We start from the raw sequence: 17,685 nt of genomic DNA, 5'->3' as shown, positions 1-17,685 counted from the left end.
AAATTTTACTGACAAACAGGGAAAATTATACAAGTTTAGTAAAAATGTTTTTTTTTCGACAAAAGTTTAATTATTATTATTCTATATTATAATTCGGGATAGCATTTTTTTTTTGATTTTGTATAACTACCTGGTTTGATTATTGCTTTTGAGTATCCCATAATATTATACGCTCTAGCGAAATTATTCAAAATAAATTTCTAATAAATAATTTCGGAAATTTCCACCATGTCATTTTTTGAGTTTTTTTTTTTTTCTCTTTATTTAGAAAAAAAGCATTTCAATTTTAATGTAACATTGTATACAAAATAACAGAAAATATTTTTTTCCATTTCCTTTTTAAATTATGTGTAGTTATAAAACAGTTTTCTGTTAATATTTTTTGACATTATTTAAGAAAAACAAATACGAAAATTTGACATTTTTAATATATACCGGGCAGACGGTAATAACAAAATTCATGACATTTCAATAACAAATATTGTTAAAAAAATTAGTTATTGGTCTGATATTGGTTGAAAGCCAAAACAACTTGGGAATAACATTTTTTGTTATGGAAGAATACCTCCAACTGTTATTTTTTTTTTTCATAGAATTATTTTTAATTGGTCCTTTTCGGTGCTGGGACCTGGTTAGGACCAAGTCGGCTTTTGTAATTACATTTGACTTAATAATTACAGAGGATCTTGATGTAATATTACACTTTTTTTGCCACAAAATCTGTCATGTTTCGATGTAATTTTACCCCAATAGATGTGGAATATGTGAAATAGCTCATTTATTCTGGCACAAAAATTGTCAACTTTCCCCTATGTAATATTCGAGGGTAACCACCTAGAAATAAACCAGGAAACCCAGGAAAAAGTCGCAAAATTGATTCAACCAGGAGAAAACCGAGAAAAATTTTGAAATTTTTCTGACAAACAAGGAAAATTATACAAGTTTAGTAAAAATGTTTTTTTTTTTCGACAAAAGTTTAATTATTATTATTCTATATTATAATTCGGGATAGCATTTTTTTTTTTTGATTTTGTATAACTACCTGGTTTGATTATTGCTTTTGAGTATCCCATAATATTATACGCTCTAGCGAAATTATTCAAAATAAATTTCTAATAAATAATTTCGGAAATTTCCACCATGTCATTTTTTATTTTTTTTTTTTTTCTCTCTTTATTTAGAAAAAAAAGCATTTCAATTTTAATGTAACATTGTATACAAAATAACAGAAAATATTTTTTTCCATTTACTTTTTAAATTATGTGTAGTTATAAAACAGTTTTCTGTTTATATTTTTTGACATTATTTAAGAAAAACAAATACGAAAATTTGACATTTTTAATATATACCGGGCAGACGGTAATAACAAAATTCATGACATTTCAATAACAAATATTGTTAAAAAAATTAGTTATTGGTCTGATATTGGTTGAAAGCCAAAACAACTTGGGAATAACATTTTTTGTTATGGAAGAATACCTCCAACTGTTATTTTTTTTTTCATAGAATTATTTTTATTAGGTCCTTTTCGGTGCTGGGACCTGGTTAGGACCAAGTCGGCTTTTGTAATTACATTTGACTTAATAATTACAGAGGATCTTGTGTGTAAATGTTAGTGAGAGGGGAGCCGATTACCCGAGTCCAACTGTTATTGGGATGATCGGATTAGTTGTTAAAATAACAAAAAATAATAACAATGATTTATTCGAAGAATAACTCAAAATGTTATTATTCTGTTATTACAATAACAATCCAATAACAAAAAAAAAAAAACATCACGACGAATAACACATCTTGTTATAAATAACATAAAATGTTATAGGCATAGTATTAATAAATGTTATTCCTAAGTTATTTCCGTCTGCTCGGGATAGTTCTATATATCCTCAAATGATGATAAAACCTTAAGAAACAATTGGCAAACTATTTTTTATTGAAAATCAATCACATTTCTGGAGTTTTTTTTTTTTTTTTTTTTTTTGAGAAGGTACACTAAACCAAATTTTCAGTTTTTGCTTTTTGGGTGTTTTTTTAACAACCCTGACTCAAGGCGGTTTCAAAAACACCCAAAAAGCAAGAAACTGGAAATTTGGTTAATTGACATGGTGTCGATTTCTGGAAAAGTCAGGGAAAACCTGGAATTGTCAGGGAATTTTATTTGACCTGGAAAAGTCAGGGAAAGTCAGGGAATTTTAAGCTGGGTCAGGGAATTTCGATGATCCTAAAAATATTACTACAAAATTTCATTTCTTTTTGAAAATTCACCCTTGATTATGTATTTGAATGTCTTCCAGGCCAAACTTTGCAACATTGATATTTAATTTTTTATATTGGTCAGCCCGGAAGGAACGCAGAACTCCATATAAAAATGCTAAAGAAAAGGGTCACGATGAAAAGCGCGTAGCTTGTTTGCAATATGTTTAGGTTAAAAATCAAATAATTTGGTTTTGATTTGGGTTTCCGTTCAACTGAAAATTACAAATTACTAGCGCACACAGGGTGGAACAATATGAGGCAGTAGGGTGTAATATGGTTGTATGGAAAAAAATGCTCTAAATGCTGCTCTTCATCTCCTCCCGTTGTACCAATACGTTCAAATGGAGGCTGGAAAGAGTGCGCTTAGACTAAGAAGAAATGAGAATTTATTCAAGAATTGTAAGGAACATCTAGGAATTTTAAAAGAACTTAACATAGATCCACATGTGTTTATGAACGAGGACTGGATGGAATATACCTTGAACCTTGATATAACATACAAAGTGATTTTAACTGATCGCCAGTATGGGAATCAGGAGGTCCAAGCCTACCTCCGGGAGTAATCATATTCTACACGGATGGATCAAAAATGGGTAATAAACAGGAGCGGGGATCACGGGGCCAGGACTAAGTATTTCGGCTCCTATGGGACGCTGGACTACTGTATTTTTGGCCGAGATCTATGCTATTTTAGAATGTGCATCAGCATGTCTGAAGAGAAACTATAGGTATTATACAATCTGTATTTTCTCTGATAGTCAAGCTGCTTTGAATGCTTTGAATTCTTCCAAATGCCAATCTAGATTGGTTTGGGAGTGTAATTCTTCTGAAAAACTGGGTAATAAAAATCGAGTATTCTTGTACTGGGTTCCAGGCCACTGCGGGGTTGAAGGGAATGAAAAGGCCGATTTGCTTGCCAGGAAAGGCTCAGATGACCTTTTTGTTGGTCCGGAGCCATTCTGTGGAGTGTCGAAATGCGTTCTGAAAATGGAAATTACAAAATGGGAAAATTCCATGATACAAAAGAATTGGATTGCCTCGCATTCTGCAAAGCAATCCAAGTTGTTTATCCCCCTAGCAAACAGAAAACGTCGCGAATGCTTGGTCTGAATAAATGGTCACTAAACATATACATTGGATTAATTACAGGACATTGCCCATCACGGTATCACTTGAAAAAGCTAACGCGAAGTCAAACTGATATCTGTAGGCTCTGTGACTGTGAAGTGGAAACTTCAAGGCACTTACTGTGTGAGTGTGGTGCACTGATTGCAAAAAGAATTAAATTTTTCAATAAAGGGATTTTAACTCCCTCAGAAATTTATTCAGAAAATCCCACTTCGGTTGTTGACTTCATTCTCGAAGCAATGCCAAACTGGGGTATATCGCATCCTCAGTCAGTGGCGGTCACCCTAAATGGTGACTTGTCACCCTGAAAATATGCGACAGTTATTAGAGGTACACTACAATAGATCAACTAAATGGTCGCAGTAGTCTCCACAAAAAAAAAAAAAAAATGGAAAAAATAAAGTTGTCCAAATTTGAGAGACAGCAATTTTCAAAGTTTCGAGTTTATCTCACTTTGCGCAAAGCGATTCAATTTTCCATAAATTTGTATGGGAAAACATTTTTTTGGATTTCGATATTTATAAAATCCACGTTTCACGCTGTACTCCGGACTATATTCAGATAGAATGCTATCCTTTCCGAAGAGAGTATGGTGCTAACTTGCTCCTAAAAAGATACAGCGTGTTAAAAACTCGTCTAAAATGTGTTTTTGCTCGAAAATCACGTTTTAGACGAGTTTTGAGGACGCTGTATCTTCTCTTAGGGACATGCTAGCACCATACTCTCTTCGGGAAAGTTGTAGAGCACCTTCCAGAGCATTTGAATATGAATCCGGTTTTAGTACAGCTTGAAACGTGGATTTTATAAATATCAAAATTAAAATTGGTTTTTCCCATACAAATTTATATGGAAAATTGAATCGCTTTGCGCAAAGTGAGGACTAATCCAATCGTGCCCAAACTTTGGGGAGTTGTTTAGGACCCCAAAAGGAACTGAAAAATTGCTGTGCTGGAAAATCGATTTTGATATTACACCCTAATGAGGCAGTTGCCCCACCATCCTTTGTTCTAAAATTGGTCGTTTGCTTAGCATATAGGGACCTTAGAGAAAATTATACATTTTGTCAGAAAAATTGAATGATTTCAAAAATGAAATGTTTACAAATTCGAATAATTGAAAATTAAAAAAAAAAAATCTAAAACTCTAAAGCATAAAGATACTAAATTTTTGAAAATATTGAAATTCTGATATTTAAGAATTGTCGATTTCTTAATTTTTTAAATTCTTATTCTAAAATTCTAAAAAAAAAATGTGAGGTTAGATAATTTTCCAAAATTTCACTTTAGTATTCGTTATTTAAATTTTTATTTTTCTCAAAATTAAACTGAACTATGATTTAGAAATGATCCAAAGTAGTCTAATTTTGTGTAATTTAAAATGTAAGCAAAATAGTTACGGTGAAATGTAATTAAAGAATTAAATTCAAGAATTGAAGAAATAAAACAACAATTTATGGAATAAACAGGGTTGTTACGGACTACACTCATAGGATGTAACAAAACCACACTTTTTTGCGGGCATTTCAGGGGATGATCCCCTAGGTGTACTGAGTCAGAATCCCAAATATGAGCACGATTGGTTACGACAGGACCTGGCGCTCCGGCTTTAAAGTTTAAATGGGATTTAACCCGTAAAATCGGTGCGTTTTGGTTTTTGCCAGTTTTGAGGCCTTCAACGATTTTTGGATTTTTCAAAAACCTCATGAGCTTATAGTTTAAGTTTCAGGGCACAACTTTGCCGAAGACTGTGATGAGATTTGATAATTAGTACTGCTTGTACAATGATTTGAAAATAAAAAAACTTTTTGCCATTAATTTGTTTGATTAGTATTGGCAACACTTTCTTTGAACGCGCGCATCCAGCTGGCTGGCGTCGTAACTATAGCAGCGAGAAAACATCCAGCGTACAACGGTCAAAGTTTGACACATGGAAAGAAAATGCTTTATTTGGTTGTTGTGGTATTCTATTTGGCAGTGAATCGCAGGATTTAGTTCTAAGCCAACCTGGTCATGTCTCCGTGTGGATCTTTTTTGTCGCGACCAATTGTGGTGCTGGGGGACATGTTAGCGAACCTATGCTCGAACATAGTGCAATTGGTGTCTAATGAATTCGCAAAATATCTAGCCAGAGAAGTCTGCTGTATGAAAAAAGTGTTTACTAATGTTGTCAATGCAATACATTAATTTGTTTATGACCGATTTTATTGCCAAATTGCCATAACTCTTTGATTGATTACAAAGCGAGTGAAAACTCTCACTAAAATGCGTGTCTCTCGAAATATCTTCAGGAATACGGAATATTCAAAATGCACACAACATCCGTGCGTAATAAAGCGCTTTCAAGACAGCCGTGTTAGGTTGCACTCGAGCAAGGTTTAGAATCGGTTCCAACTGAACCCTGAGAGTCAACCGGAGAGCTTCTTGCAGTTCCATAAGAACTTTCGTTCTCAACAATCACAACAACAAAAACAACAACACGACGCTGGACAAATACATGCCGACGCATCGCGACGCACCGTAGCATGCGTTGCATAGTTTGCCGAAAGCGCGCATCAAAAGCGAGTGTTGCCAGAACATGTTTTACGTTATCAGAAAAACAAGAGAAAAGATTTTGTAAATTCTGTACCATTTTTCTGAGCGGTCAAATCTCTTCGCAGTCTTCGGCAAAGTTGTACCCTGGAACACAAACTATAAGCTCATGAGGTTTTGAAAAATCCAAAAATCGTTGAAGGACTCAAAAGGGCAAAAACCAAAACGCACCGATTTCACGGGTTAAATCCCATTTAAACTTTGAAGCCGGAGCGCCAGGTCCTGTCGCAACCAATCGAGCTCATATTTGGGATTCTGACTCAGTACACCTAGGGGATCATCCCCTGAAATTCCCGCAAAAATGTGTTGTTTTGTTACATCCTACTACACTCAACTCATTTTGAAACATACTGACTCTGGATACAGTATGTCAAAAAAGTATTTACACCCCTTGGGCACTATGCACATTTTGTGATGAAACATGTAAAACATGTACTACCAAACTATGCCAAACATTTGCTACAAATAGCTCATGAAAAGATGATTTCTATAAAAGTTATATAACAAATACTATTACGGTAAAGTTTGTACACCTTTCGAAAAATTAACATAAATAATGTTATTTATTGAAAAATCACCATAAATCCAGTCCCCAACTCCAAATATATCTTGACTGATTAAAAATAATTTGGATTGAATATAAAGTTTACTTACTACTTAGTATAAAAGTTTATATAACTCTGAAATTCTATATAAAACTATCTAAACTTGATTTTGCAAACAATTGAACTAAATGTCAATAGCATAAACATTTTGGAGAGGGTATAACACCGTTTTGGGTATTTGTATCGATAGAATTTTCGTTGAATTCGTACAAACCCGGAATTACGTCGTCGGAAAACCGCGGCATCTGAACCGGTCCATTATTCAAGTCAACCTATGTGGCATCAGGTATATCTTTGATCACATAGAAACCCACGTTTTTAAATACCTAAGCAAAAACGTTGTTATGGTTTCGTTTGAGCAACCTTCCAAAAATATATGGAATTTCGTAATTTTTGTTCTCGTGGATCAAACTTACTTTTGCCCAGGTATTTAAAACGGGTTTTATAGAAAACCTGGATGTATGGGTATCAAAAGATCGGAAATTTTATGCCCTTCCGATTCCACATAGGTTGACTTGTGAATCGTGGACCGGTTCGATGCCGGCGGATTTTCCTACGACGTAATTCCGGGTTGGTACGAAATTCCAACGAAAAATCTATTCTATCGATACAAATACCCCAAAACGGTGTTATACCCCTCCAAAATGTTTATTTAGCAATTCTATGGTAATATATTGACATTTAGTTCAATTGAAAGTTTGCAAAATCAAGTTTAGATAAGTTTTATATAGAATTTCCAGAGTTATATAAACTTTTATACTAAGTAGTAAGTAAACTTTATATTCAATCCAAATTATTTTTTTAATCAGTCAAGGATGCCTATTTGGAGTTGGGAGACTGGATTTATGGTGATTTGTCAACAAATAACATTATTTATGTTAATTTTCGAAAGGTGTACAAACTTTTTTGCACCTTTTTATTTTCGTAATAGTATTTGTTATATAACTTTTTATAGAAATCATCTTTTCATGAGCTTTTTGTAGCAAAATGTTTGGCATGAGTTTCTGAACAAAACGTAGTACTAGGTTCTTGTCAAACTTTAAATTTTTTACATGTTTCATCACAAAATGTGCATAGTGCCCAAGGGGTGTAAATACTTTTTTGACATACTGTATTTAATTTCTTTAAAGTTTTGAGTAATGTTTTTTTTTTATTCATTTTTCTTTTATACTGAATACATTCAATTTTAATCTTGTGAATCTTAATCATATTTCAAACTTTTCTTGAAGACACAGACATTTGGATATAACAAAAATTATTATTGAGCATGTTCCAGTGGGTGTACTGTGCTTCTATCCCAAATATGAGCTTGATTGGACGTAACAGAAGCTTCTCCGCCTTTGAATTTTAGATGGGATTCAACCAGTAGAAATATATATTTTTTTATTTGAACATTCTTGAAGAAAAATAAAAAAATCAAAACATTCAAAAATTACAGCTCCAACATTCAAAACAGGATTATTCAGAAATTAGGAAAAATAGTATATAAAAACCCAAAAAAATAAAATCATATTAAAAAGAAATTAAAGATCGGAATTTTTAAATCAAAATTTAAAAATCTGAAAACAAAAATCAAAGATATCAATATTCAGAAATAAAAACCAAATAAAAACAATCAAGATTACAAAAAATATTATTTTTAAATTCATAAATTCTTAAATTCTTAAATTCTTAAATTCTTAAATCTTAAATTCTTAAATTCTTAAATTCTTAAATTTAAATTCTTAAATTCTTAATTTAAATTCTTAAATTTTAAATTCTTAAATTTAAATTTTAAATTCTTAAATTTAAATTTTAAATTTTAAATTCTTAAATTCTTAAATTCTTAAATTTTAAATTCTTAAATTTTTAAATTCTTAAATTCTTAAATTTTAAATTCTTAAATTTAAATTCTTAAATTTAAATTTTAAATTTAAATTTTAAATTCTTAAATTTTAAATTTTAAATTTAAATTCTTAAATTCTTAAATTCTTAAATTCTTAAATTCTTAAATTTTAAATTTAAATTTAAAATTTAAATTCCTAGGTTCTTGAATGCTGCCATTTTTGTTACCATCTTAGATTAGAGAAAACCTGATAAAATTTGAAGTGTTTTTGGAGTTTTTTTTTTGGTTAGAAAATTTTTTAGAAGAAGATGTAGCAAAATTCGCTTCGATTTTTCTTAGTGACGCTTTGGTAAGATCATCGAGTATGATCTGTTTCTTAAATTTAAAACCTCAAGATCGAGAATTTATTACAATTTTTATTTTTATTTTTATTTAGATTTCATTCAGTTTTTAGATCTGAATTTCTATATGTTGAAAATGAAAATGTTTGTTTTGGCTTTTTCTTCTACTTTACCTAATCCTAGAAAAATACATTTTCAGCGTTTCAAGATTCTGTGTTCTGAGATTACAAAATTGAATTTATTGTGAAACTCTTTTGTATGCTTGTCGCAAAATTATTTTTCTTAAAATGACGCGGATTTTGCGCGGATTGGGTTTTGGGATGGCGCGGATTTGTTTTCGATTTCTCCGTAACAACTCTGAATAAAGGAATTTGAGAGTTCAAGAATTTATAAAATATGGTCTCTTCAGAAAAGTTGTTTCCAGCATCCGAGATTTCATAGGGACTGTACAACTACATTTCACATATTTTCCCAAACAACATTCAAGGGGTTACAAGGAGGAGTTCCCGTGGTCAGATCGAGCTTAAATTTGGAATCTATTCTAAAAAACCCAAATATCTAAGTTTGATAAATAATGACTATTTGAAATACTCGAGCAGGTTGTATTTTGTTTTTATTTTTATAAAATGAAAACAAATGTGAATGATCGTCTGTAGGCTCTGGTCAAGGTAGAAAAAAAACATAGGACAATTTCATGGTTGCTCATTTTGGATGTTCGTTTCTTAAATTCTTAAATTCGTTCGTTTAGTTTTTGAGTTTTTGCATCGTTAAAAAAATAAAATAAAAAAGTCATAGAATTTTTTCAATATTTTAAATTTCCAATATTCAAAAAATAACATGCATGAAAATATAAAAACGCTCCAAACAATATGTTAGTAAAAAACAGAAAATAAAAAAAATGGTGGTCTGGAGAGGTCAGGGAAAAGTCAGGGAATTTTATTTTGGGAATTGGATCGACACCATGATTGAGCAATTCTCTACGAAATCGGTCTTTTTTCTTCAATTTTAATTTTTGGCCCAAAGAAGCCATTTTGCATCATTAGTTTGTCCATATTATTTTCCATACAAATTTGGCAGCTGTCCATACAAAAATGATGTATGAAAATTCAAAAATCTGTATCTTTTGAAGGAATTTTTTGATCGATTTGGTGTCTTCGGCAAAGTTGTAGGTATGGATACGGACTACACTGGAAAAAAAATAATACATGGTAAAAAAAATTTGGTTATTTTTTATTTAACTTTTTATCACCAAAACTTGATTTGCAAAAAACACTTTTTTTTTTATTTTTTTATATGTTTTAGAGGACATAAAATGCCAACTTTTCTGATATTTCCAGGTTGTGCAAAAAATCATTGACCGAGTTATGAATTTTTTAATCAATACTGATTTTTTCAAAAATCGAAATTTTGGTCCCAAAAATTTTTTGACTTCATTTTTCGATGTAAAATTGAATTTGCAATCAAAAAGTACTTTACTAAAATTTTGATGAAGTGCACCGTTTTCAAATTATAGCCTTTTTTTGTAACTTTTTTCAAAATAGTCGCAGTTTTTCATTTTTTTTTAAATTAGTGCACATGTTTGCCCACTTTTGAAAAAAATATTTTTGGAAAACTGAGAAAATTCTCTATATTTTGCTTCTTCGGATTTGTTGATACGACCTTTAGTTGCTGAGATATTGCAATGCAAAGGTTTAAAAACAGGAAAATTGTTGTTTTCTAAGTCTCACCCAAACAGCCCACCATTTGTCAATGTCGATAACTCAGCAACTAATGGTCCGATTTTCAATGTTAAAATATGAAACATTTGTGAAATTTTCCGATCTTTTCGAAAACAATATTTAAAAAAAATTCAAATCAAGACTAACATTTTAAAAGGGCGTAATATTGAATGTTTGGCCAAAAGATTTTATATTTATAACTTTTTTTCTAACATTGAAAAAAAAAACAGTTAAGCTTCATTAAGCTTTATTGGCAAAAATGACAGTTTCAATCAATCACTTTCAGGTGGATACAACTGAAAAAGACAAATGGAATTCCTGTGGGTTCAAATTTGATTCTTTTTTGAAAATTATTTGACTATATTTTAGACGTATTCGAAAAAATAGTACCTCTGTCAAACGATTTTTTACAATCATGTATTATAACTCAAAAGATGATTTTTAATCTTTTGTAAAGAATTTCGTATGGATGAACTAATTACGCAAAATGTCTTTTTTGTTTATATGAAAAGCACTCACAAAGAATTACCGTTCCTAAATTCATACGAGTTGTTTTTTTTCTTTTTTCAAGAAGAAGGCACAAACATTTAGGATTTTCAAAACGATGTGAAAGCCATTTCCTGCTCTGCAGTAACAACTTAATAATTATCTAAAAAAAATAAATTTTGTTGATTCCGAGTTTGGAAAAAAAAATAATGACATGGAGATGAAAAAAAAAACCCAAGCTTTATGGAAATTAGGGGTTTGGATTGAAAACAATGGGAAAAAACACAGTAATATTTCATCTGGGAACTTGGACAGATTTTGTATAAGAATAAATGTGTAAAATTGCCTTGAAAAATGTGCAGATTTTCATCTTTTTATGTGTAACTTGACGTATTCCACACAATCGAGGAGAAAATTTGAAATTAATTGAACAATGCAATTCTCAACCTTCCAATAGTAGTTTATGCATCAAGTTGCAAAAAGAGGATTTTTTCAGCACGAGTCGTACATTTATCCAACGAGGTTCACCGAGTTGGATAAATACCAAGAGTGCTGAAAAAATCAAGTTTTGCAACGAGTTCCATACAACATTTGTTGCAATTCCAAATAACACACACTGAGTGAAATTTTATGTAAAATTTTCATGTATTTTGTTAATAAATTGTTTAAATAAAAAAAATTTTGAAAAGTGTTACTTTTCGAAACAAGTGCTGAAAAGTTCAACTTTTCAGCACCCATTTATTTTGAAAAGTGTTGCTATTCGATTCTGTTATTTTTGGTACAGAAAAGTAGGCTATTTCGTCGTTCAAGAATGACAGGAAAAATAAGTAGTTTCACGACGGAATTGCAAAAAAAATTTTTTGTTTGTGTTGTAAAAAAAATCGTTGTAATGTTACGTGTAATTTGGCTGCACAAAATGTGTATTAAATGTGTTCTTTTATTTCTACTCAGTTTAATAAATAATAATTTTGAAAAGATGGAAATTTTATGCTTTTATGTTATCACTCTATAATTTTAATCAAAATTAATGGGTAAAAACGTGAAATTCAACAAAAACTGATGAAAATTTCATCAGATCCTGATGTAATATTACACAGTTTTTCTGATACTAAATATGTACGCTAGGGTGGGTACGTTTTTTAAAAAGTTCTCGGATCAAGTTTTAGTATGGTTCCCTTTATAGGGCATGCCCATAGGGACTTTCATGCAAAATATCAGCTCATTTGTAAACTGGCTGCGCGCATCAGGTTAAAGTTGGGAATTACATGGGAAATTAACTGAACTTTTGTTCAACGCTTCAGGTCTGGGATCACGCGCCAACTTCTGGTATGGTCAGGCCTATGGGGAATGGTCTGGAGAATACTTTTCCCGAAGAGAGCATATGGATTCGTTGTCCCTAGACCTGGCGCATCGGCAAACAATCCGATGTGTCCGGAATCAAAGGTTTTCCCTCAAAAAGCATTAAATTTTCCTTAGCATGCTATGAAAGCTTGATGAACACCGCGACGCCATACGTCAGGTAGCTACCACGTGGGTTAGAAACGACTGGAATATTTAATTGCAAACCAACTTTTAACTAGAAAATGATCATTTCGAGTAATCCTGATATTATTTAGTCGAATTCAGAATCTTTGCAAAGCAAATTTGTATTTTTTTGCAAATATTTCAACCACGTGGTAGCTGCCTGGCGTATGGCGTCGCGGTGTTCATCAAGCTTTCATAGCATGCTAAGGAAAATTTTATGCTTTTTGAGGGAAAACCGTTGATTCCGGAGACATCGGATTGTTTGTCGATGCGCCAGGTCTAGGGACAACGAATCCATATGCTCTCTTCGGGAAAAGTATTCTCCAGACCATTCCCCATAGGCCTGACCATACCAGAAGTTGGCGCGTTATTTTCCCAGACCTGTAGGAGCGTTTGAACAAAAAGTTCCAATTTCCTATAGTAATCCCCATGTAAACTTTAACCCTGATGCGCGCAGCCAGTTTACAACCAAATGAGCTGATATTTGGCATGAAAGTCCCTATGGGCATGCCCTACAAAGGGAGCCATACTAAAACTTGATCCGAGAACTTTTTGAAAAATGTACCCACCCTAATGTACGCATTCCCGCATGTAATTTTTATTTTTTACATTTTCAACTGTGTAACTAAATTTTTTTTAGTTTACGCCCTTTTAGAAATAGTACTAAACCACCCAATTCAAGCAAAACAATGTAAATGGGCCAACGCCGAAGTGTAAACAAAAAGTTTGTCATGCTCGTTCCTAATGTAAACATCCACTGACGTACACAGAAAAAAAAAGTTGAATTTCGGAATGTTGGAAATTTTACGCTTTTTTGAGTAATATTACATAAAAAATGGGTAAAAATTTGATCCTGATGAATATTCATCAAAAACTGATGAAAATTTATCATTTTCTGGGGTAAAATTAATCATATTTTTTGCCACAAAATCTGTCACCATTTCCTGATCAATAATACCATCATTTTTTTTTCTGTGTAGTGTTTACTATTCCGCTTTGTAATCCATAAATTAAAAATACATTAAAAATACATGTTGCAGATTAATTTAATTCCAAAGCTTTTCAATTACCTTGGCAAAACATCGTATTATCCCAAACCCTTCCTACTCACAATGGTACTAATTCAATGCCACTATTGAGCTCTTCTGACCACTTCTATTAGAGGCAAAAGAGTTCAATGCCAACGCAGCAGCATCGAGTGTGCATGAAGAACAAAACAACAGAGAGATGCATACTCTGGCAGTCGCTCTCAAATCTGCTTATTAAATAATTATCGCAAACACGACTGTTCGCCACTGACCCACTGGCGGCACACGCCGTCCACCAACTCTGAAGATCACGGCCAAAGGAAGTGATTTTTTCGGTTGGGGGCTCGCGCGGTTGGAATTCGGAAGGCTGCGCCAATTTACTGCTTGATCAAGGTTTCGTTACTTGAGACTCTAACTCTCCACTCTCTTCAACAAAACTAATTTCGATCTGTTTTTCTCTCTCCCTCTCTCTTTCCAGCCTAAACAAGCGCAGCATGCACGTTATGGAAGAGGGCAGCGACGCGACGCTCGTCTGCTCCTCCGCCGATGCCACCGCCGCCAAAGTAGTCAGTCTCAAGTCGAGCAGCGTCGCGACGCCGAACGCCACCACCAGTAGCAAGTCACCTGCGCCGGAAGAGGCACGTCTCAGCGGCAAGCCGGAATCACCGTCGGAGGCTAGGGAAGCTGCTCTGGTTGACAGCAAGAAGGGGAGCAGCAGCGATGAGAACAAGGAAAACATGACGGTCAAGGATATTGAAGTGGCGACCGCAAAGGTGGTTGAGGAGAAGGTCAAGCCGGCTAAGGATGACGAGAAGAAGGGGAAGGAGAGTGGTGAGGACGTCATGTCCGGCATGGAGATTGAGGAGGACCAGCAGGACTGCACGTACCGGAATGGGTCCAAGACGGAAGATTTCAACGACGAGCTCACATTCCAGATGGATGGTGGAAGTGGCGCTGGGAGTCAGCAGTCTTCGAATGGTGATGACGACACGGAGGAAGGGGACGACGATGAGGAGCAGGAGGAGCAGGGTGCGGTTGATTTGTCCTCGTCGACGGAGACCGTGAACAAGCCGGAAGAGCCGGTGGAGAGTTCGTCGGAGAAGAGTGTGACGAAGACAGCGCAGAAGCCGGAAGTTCCGGTAGAGGAGCCAGATCTCAGCAGCGTGGAAAAGACGGTCAAGGTGGAGCCAGTGGAGCAGCCGGAAGATCGGCGGGAGGAAGCGTTGTCAGTAGATTTGAGCAGCAAGACTAGTCGTAAGGAGAAGCCGGTTTCGCGGAAGCGACGTCGCTCCGTTGAGGAGTACGAAGACGAAGAGGACGCCGAGCCGGTGGTTCCTTCGAAGAAGCTGAAACGCGAGCTGGAGTGCAACTTCCGGGCGCACGACCTCCTGCTCAAGGAGTACATCGAGAACACGTCCAACGACTCGATGGAGGACGTCCACAAGAACACCGAGCTGCTACAGGTCGAAATTCAGACCCTAAACGATATGATACGTGCCAAAGAGAACGAGTGGAACAACATGATCCACCTGAAAAAGGTCAAGGAGGAGATCCTGATGAGGTTGACGCGGAAAAAGAACGTCCTCAACATCGTCCACACCAAGCTGGGCGAGGAACCTCCCGCGGACTACAGTCTGTCGAACGTCCGATCGGCCTCGGTCGGCCCAAGACCTCCAACGCCCCCGCCCGAAGTCGACATCCGACCGGCATCCGTCACACCCCTTCACAGCTCCCGCCAAAGCGCCAACACTTCGACCGCCAACGACAGCCGGCGTTCCGCGCCCAGCACCAACAACAGCAGCCTCTTTGCCCAGTTCAACCACATCAACAGTTCCGTAACCATGGTGCCATTATCGACCTCCCCCTCCCTAATCACTTCCACCAACACGATCCTTCAATCGCGCGCCAACATGAAGCCCGCCGAGCTCGCCAAGGAAAAACCAAACGCCGCCCAAATCCAGCGGCAAATCCTGCCCAAACCCATCCTCTCCAACCACCAGCAAATCCTAAACAACCTGGCCATGTCGGCCGGACTCACGGCCGCCAACGTGACCAGCTCCACGATCTCAAACACCACGTCGGCGTCGACGTCGTCCAACACGATGGCCGCGGCAGCCATCGCCGCCAACAACATCCTAGCCGGGCTCGGCCTCTCCGCCCAAGCGGCGGCCCTCCTGAACGGCCACCACAATCCGGGCGGCCACCAGAGCCAGCATCAGCACAACATCAACAACCAGCTGCAGGTCGGCCGGCAGGGCGTCATCAAGGACGTCAAGAGTATTATCGCCGACTACCGGCAGAAGCATCCGGAGCAGGTGCCGCGGCGTGGCCGCCGGCTGAAGAACATACCGTCGTACGACGGCAAGGGAGGTTCGAGTGCGGACGCTCGGATGAGGGAACTGAGCTTCCTGCTGGCGGCAGCCGAGGTGAGTTTTTAGGATTTTTATGGAGAAACGAATGCGGGAGGGGCCCATTTTGGCAAATCGAATGAAATTATATGTGTTCATGTTATCCATGCTTCGCTATTTTTTTATGTTGACGCTAACCTGAGAAATTTGACGAGACGTTGCGTAGGGTCATTCCATTGCAGTTTGAAAACCACAATCCGAAAGAAACGTTCTTTCGAATTTCGTGAAACTTGAGGAGATAGTTGTGGACTTCGATTTAACCGTTAATTCATTTTGTTATCACAATTATGTAAAAGAGACTAATTTTCTTACTCTTGTCTATTCCATAGTTAAAAGTAATATTTTTTCGAATGAATTATGATGTAAAACACAGTTGAAAGGAACACCAAAACTCTGTTATGTACCTAAATGAACTCATTGTAACTTGATTATTCACAAATAAAACCGAATTGAATTGAAAATAAAAGAGACTAATTTTAAATAAAATGCCAGAAAAAAGCAACAGCAGAAATTACAGTTGCCCAAAAATAAGTGGTGAAAAAATTCTATTCGAGTGTTTATAGATACGAGCTGATATAAGGAATATATAAGGAAATGAAATATTGAAATCGCACAAAATCAATAGAAAAATAATTGTCAAATTTCTCATTAAGGGGTTACATACATATAAATCGAAAAAATGTCAAAGGTTGATATTTAGAGTTTATTTTGAAAAGGTCCTATAGCTATTGTGTTTCCACGATATCTCAACACTGTGTTGACCAAATCGGTTCAAAATTTTAGCAAAGACTTGCTAAAACGGTCCCGTGTGCATGACGCTGGCCAATTTCCGAAAAGATTTTTTTTTTCAGATAAAAATATTTTTTATGCTTTTCCTATAAAAAATCGTCAGTTTTTGATTTTTTAAATTTATTCAAAACCCATTTTTTAATCGCTTTGTTATGCAGACTTAACCTCAAATTTCAGCCAATTTGGTTCAACCAATTTCGAGATATCGTGGCACCCGTAAATTAACTCGATGTTTAGAGAAAAATGCTCAGAAAGTTTGACAGTTCACTTTGCGCAAGGCAAATTTTCAATTTCAGGTATTAGACTACGTCAAAAAAAAAAGCTCGCACATTTTGACAGTTTGCCTGCTTTGTTTGTTTGCATGAGATTTTGCACACGTACGCAACAACTTTGCAGAAACGTCAGCTTGCGAAAATTTTGCTTTGTTTGAGAGTTTTCCGCAAACAAGTTTGCGAGTTTGGCAAACTGTCAAACACAAAAAAGTGCAAATTTATTTGTTTGTTTGCCGTAGTCTAATACCTCCTTTATTCACTTAATCATGAAATACCGTTATAAAACTTTCAGGAGTGAATGAAAATCATCCTTTTTAAATGATTAGATTTTTACATGTATGTACAAATTTCGTTTTTCAAAGTTTTTGTTCCTCGGCTCTGGCCGGACTCGAGGAGGGGGGCAAAAAATATAAAAATTGAAATAACAAGCCATAGTTCTAACATTTGCATGGAAAAAGTGCTTTAAAATGCATTTCACACTAGTTCAGTTGTTTTGCAATCATTAGTTTTCAAAAAAATGTAAAATTTGACGAAAACAAAAAAATGCGTAAAAAAAATTTTTGCGATAATAAACATCGAACATTTTCTAAAATTCTAATGATTTTTAAATCAACCCAAACATGTTTAAAATGATTCTAAATGCAGGAAACCCATTAAAAACTGATTTCCGCTAATTGTATTTAAATTTCCATTTAAATTTGGAAGTTTTTTGAAAAA

At 35.1% G+C, this 17,685-nt stretch overlaps 1 protein-coding gene across 2 annotated transcripts in view; it reads left to right on the top strand.

Moving 5' to 3' along the window:
- Window positions 1–17,685, top strand: part of LOC6047671 (serine-rich adhesin for platelets) — a 132,553-nt gene that overhangs the window by 106,537 nt on the left and 8,331 nt on the right. For both annotated transcript variants that reach the window (XM_038258468.1, XM_038258467.1), the window contains exon 4: window positions 13,978–15,925. In XM_038258468.1, the coding sequence (XP_038114396.1) occupies window positions 13,978–15,925 (1,948 nt within the window). The remainder of the gene's footprint in view (window positions 1–13,977; window positions 15,926–17,685) is intronic.

Source organism: Culex quinquefasciatus, chromosome 2 (genome assembly GCF_015732765.1).
Source record: "Culex quinquefasciatus strain JHB chromosome 2, VPISU_Cqui_1.0_pri_paternal, whole genome shotgun sequence".
NCBI classification, from domain to species: domain Eukaryota; kingdom Metazoa; phylum Arthropoda; class Insecta; order Diptera; family Culicidae; genus Culex; species Culex quinquefasciatus.
Note: the sequence above shows the minus strand (reverse complement) of the source record. Positions and strands in the feature narration are given on the sequence as shown.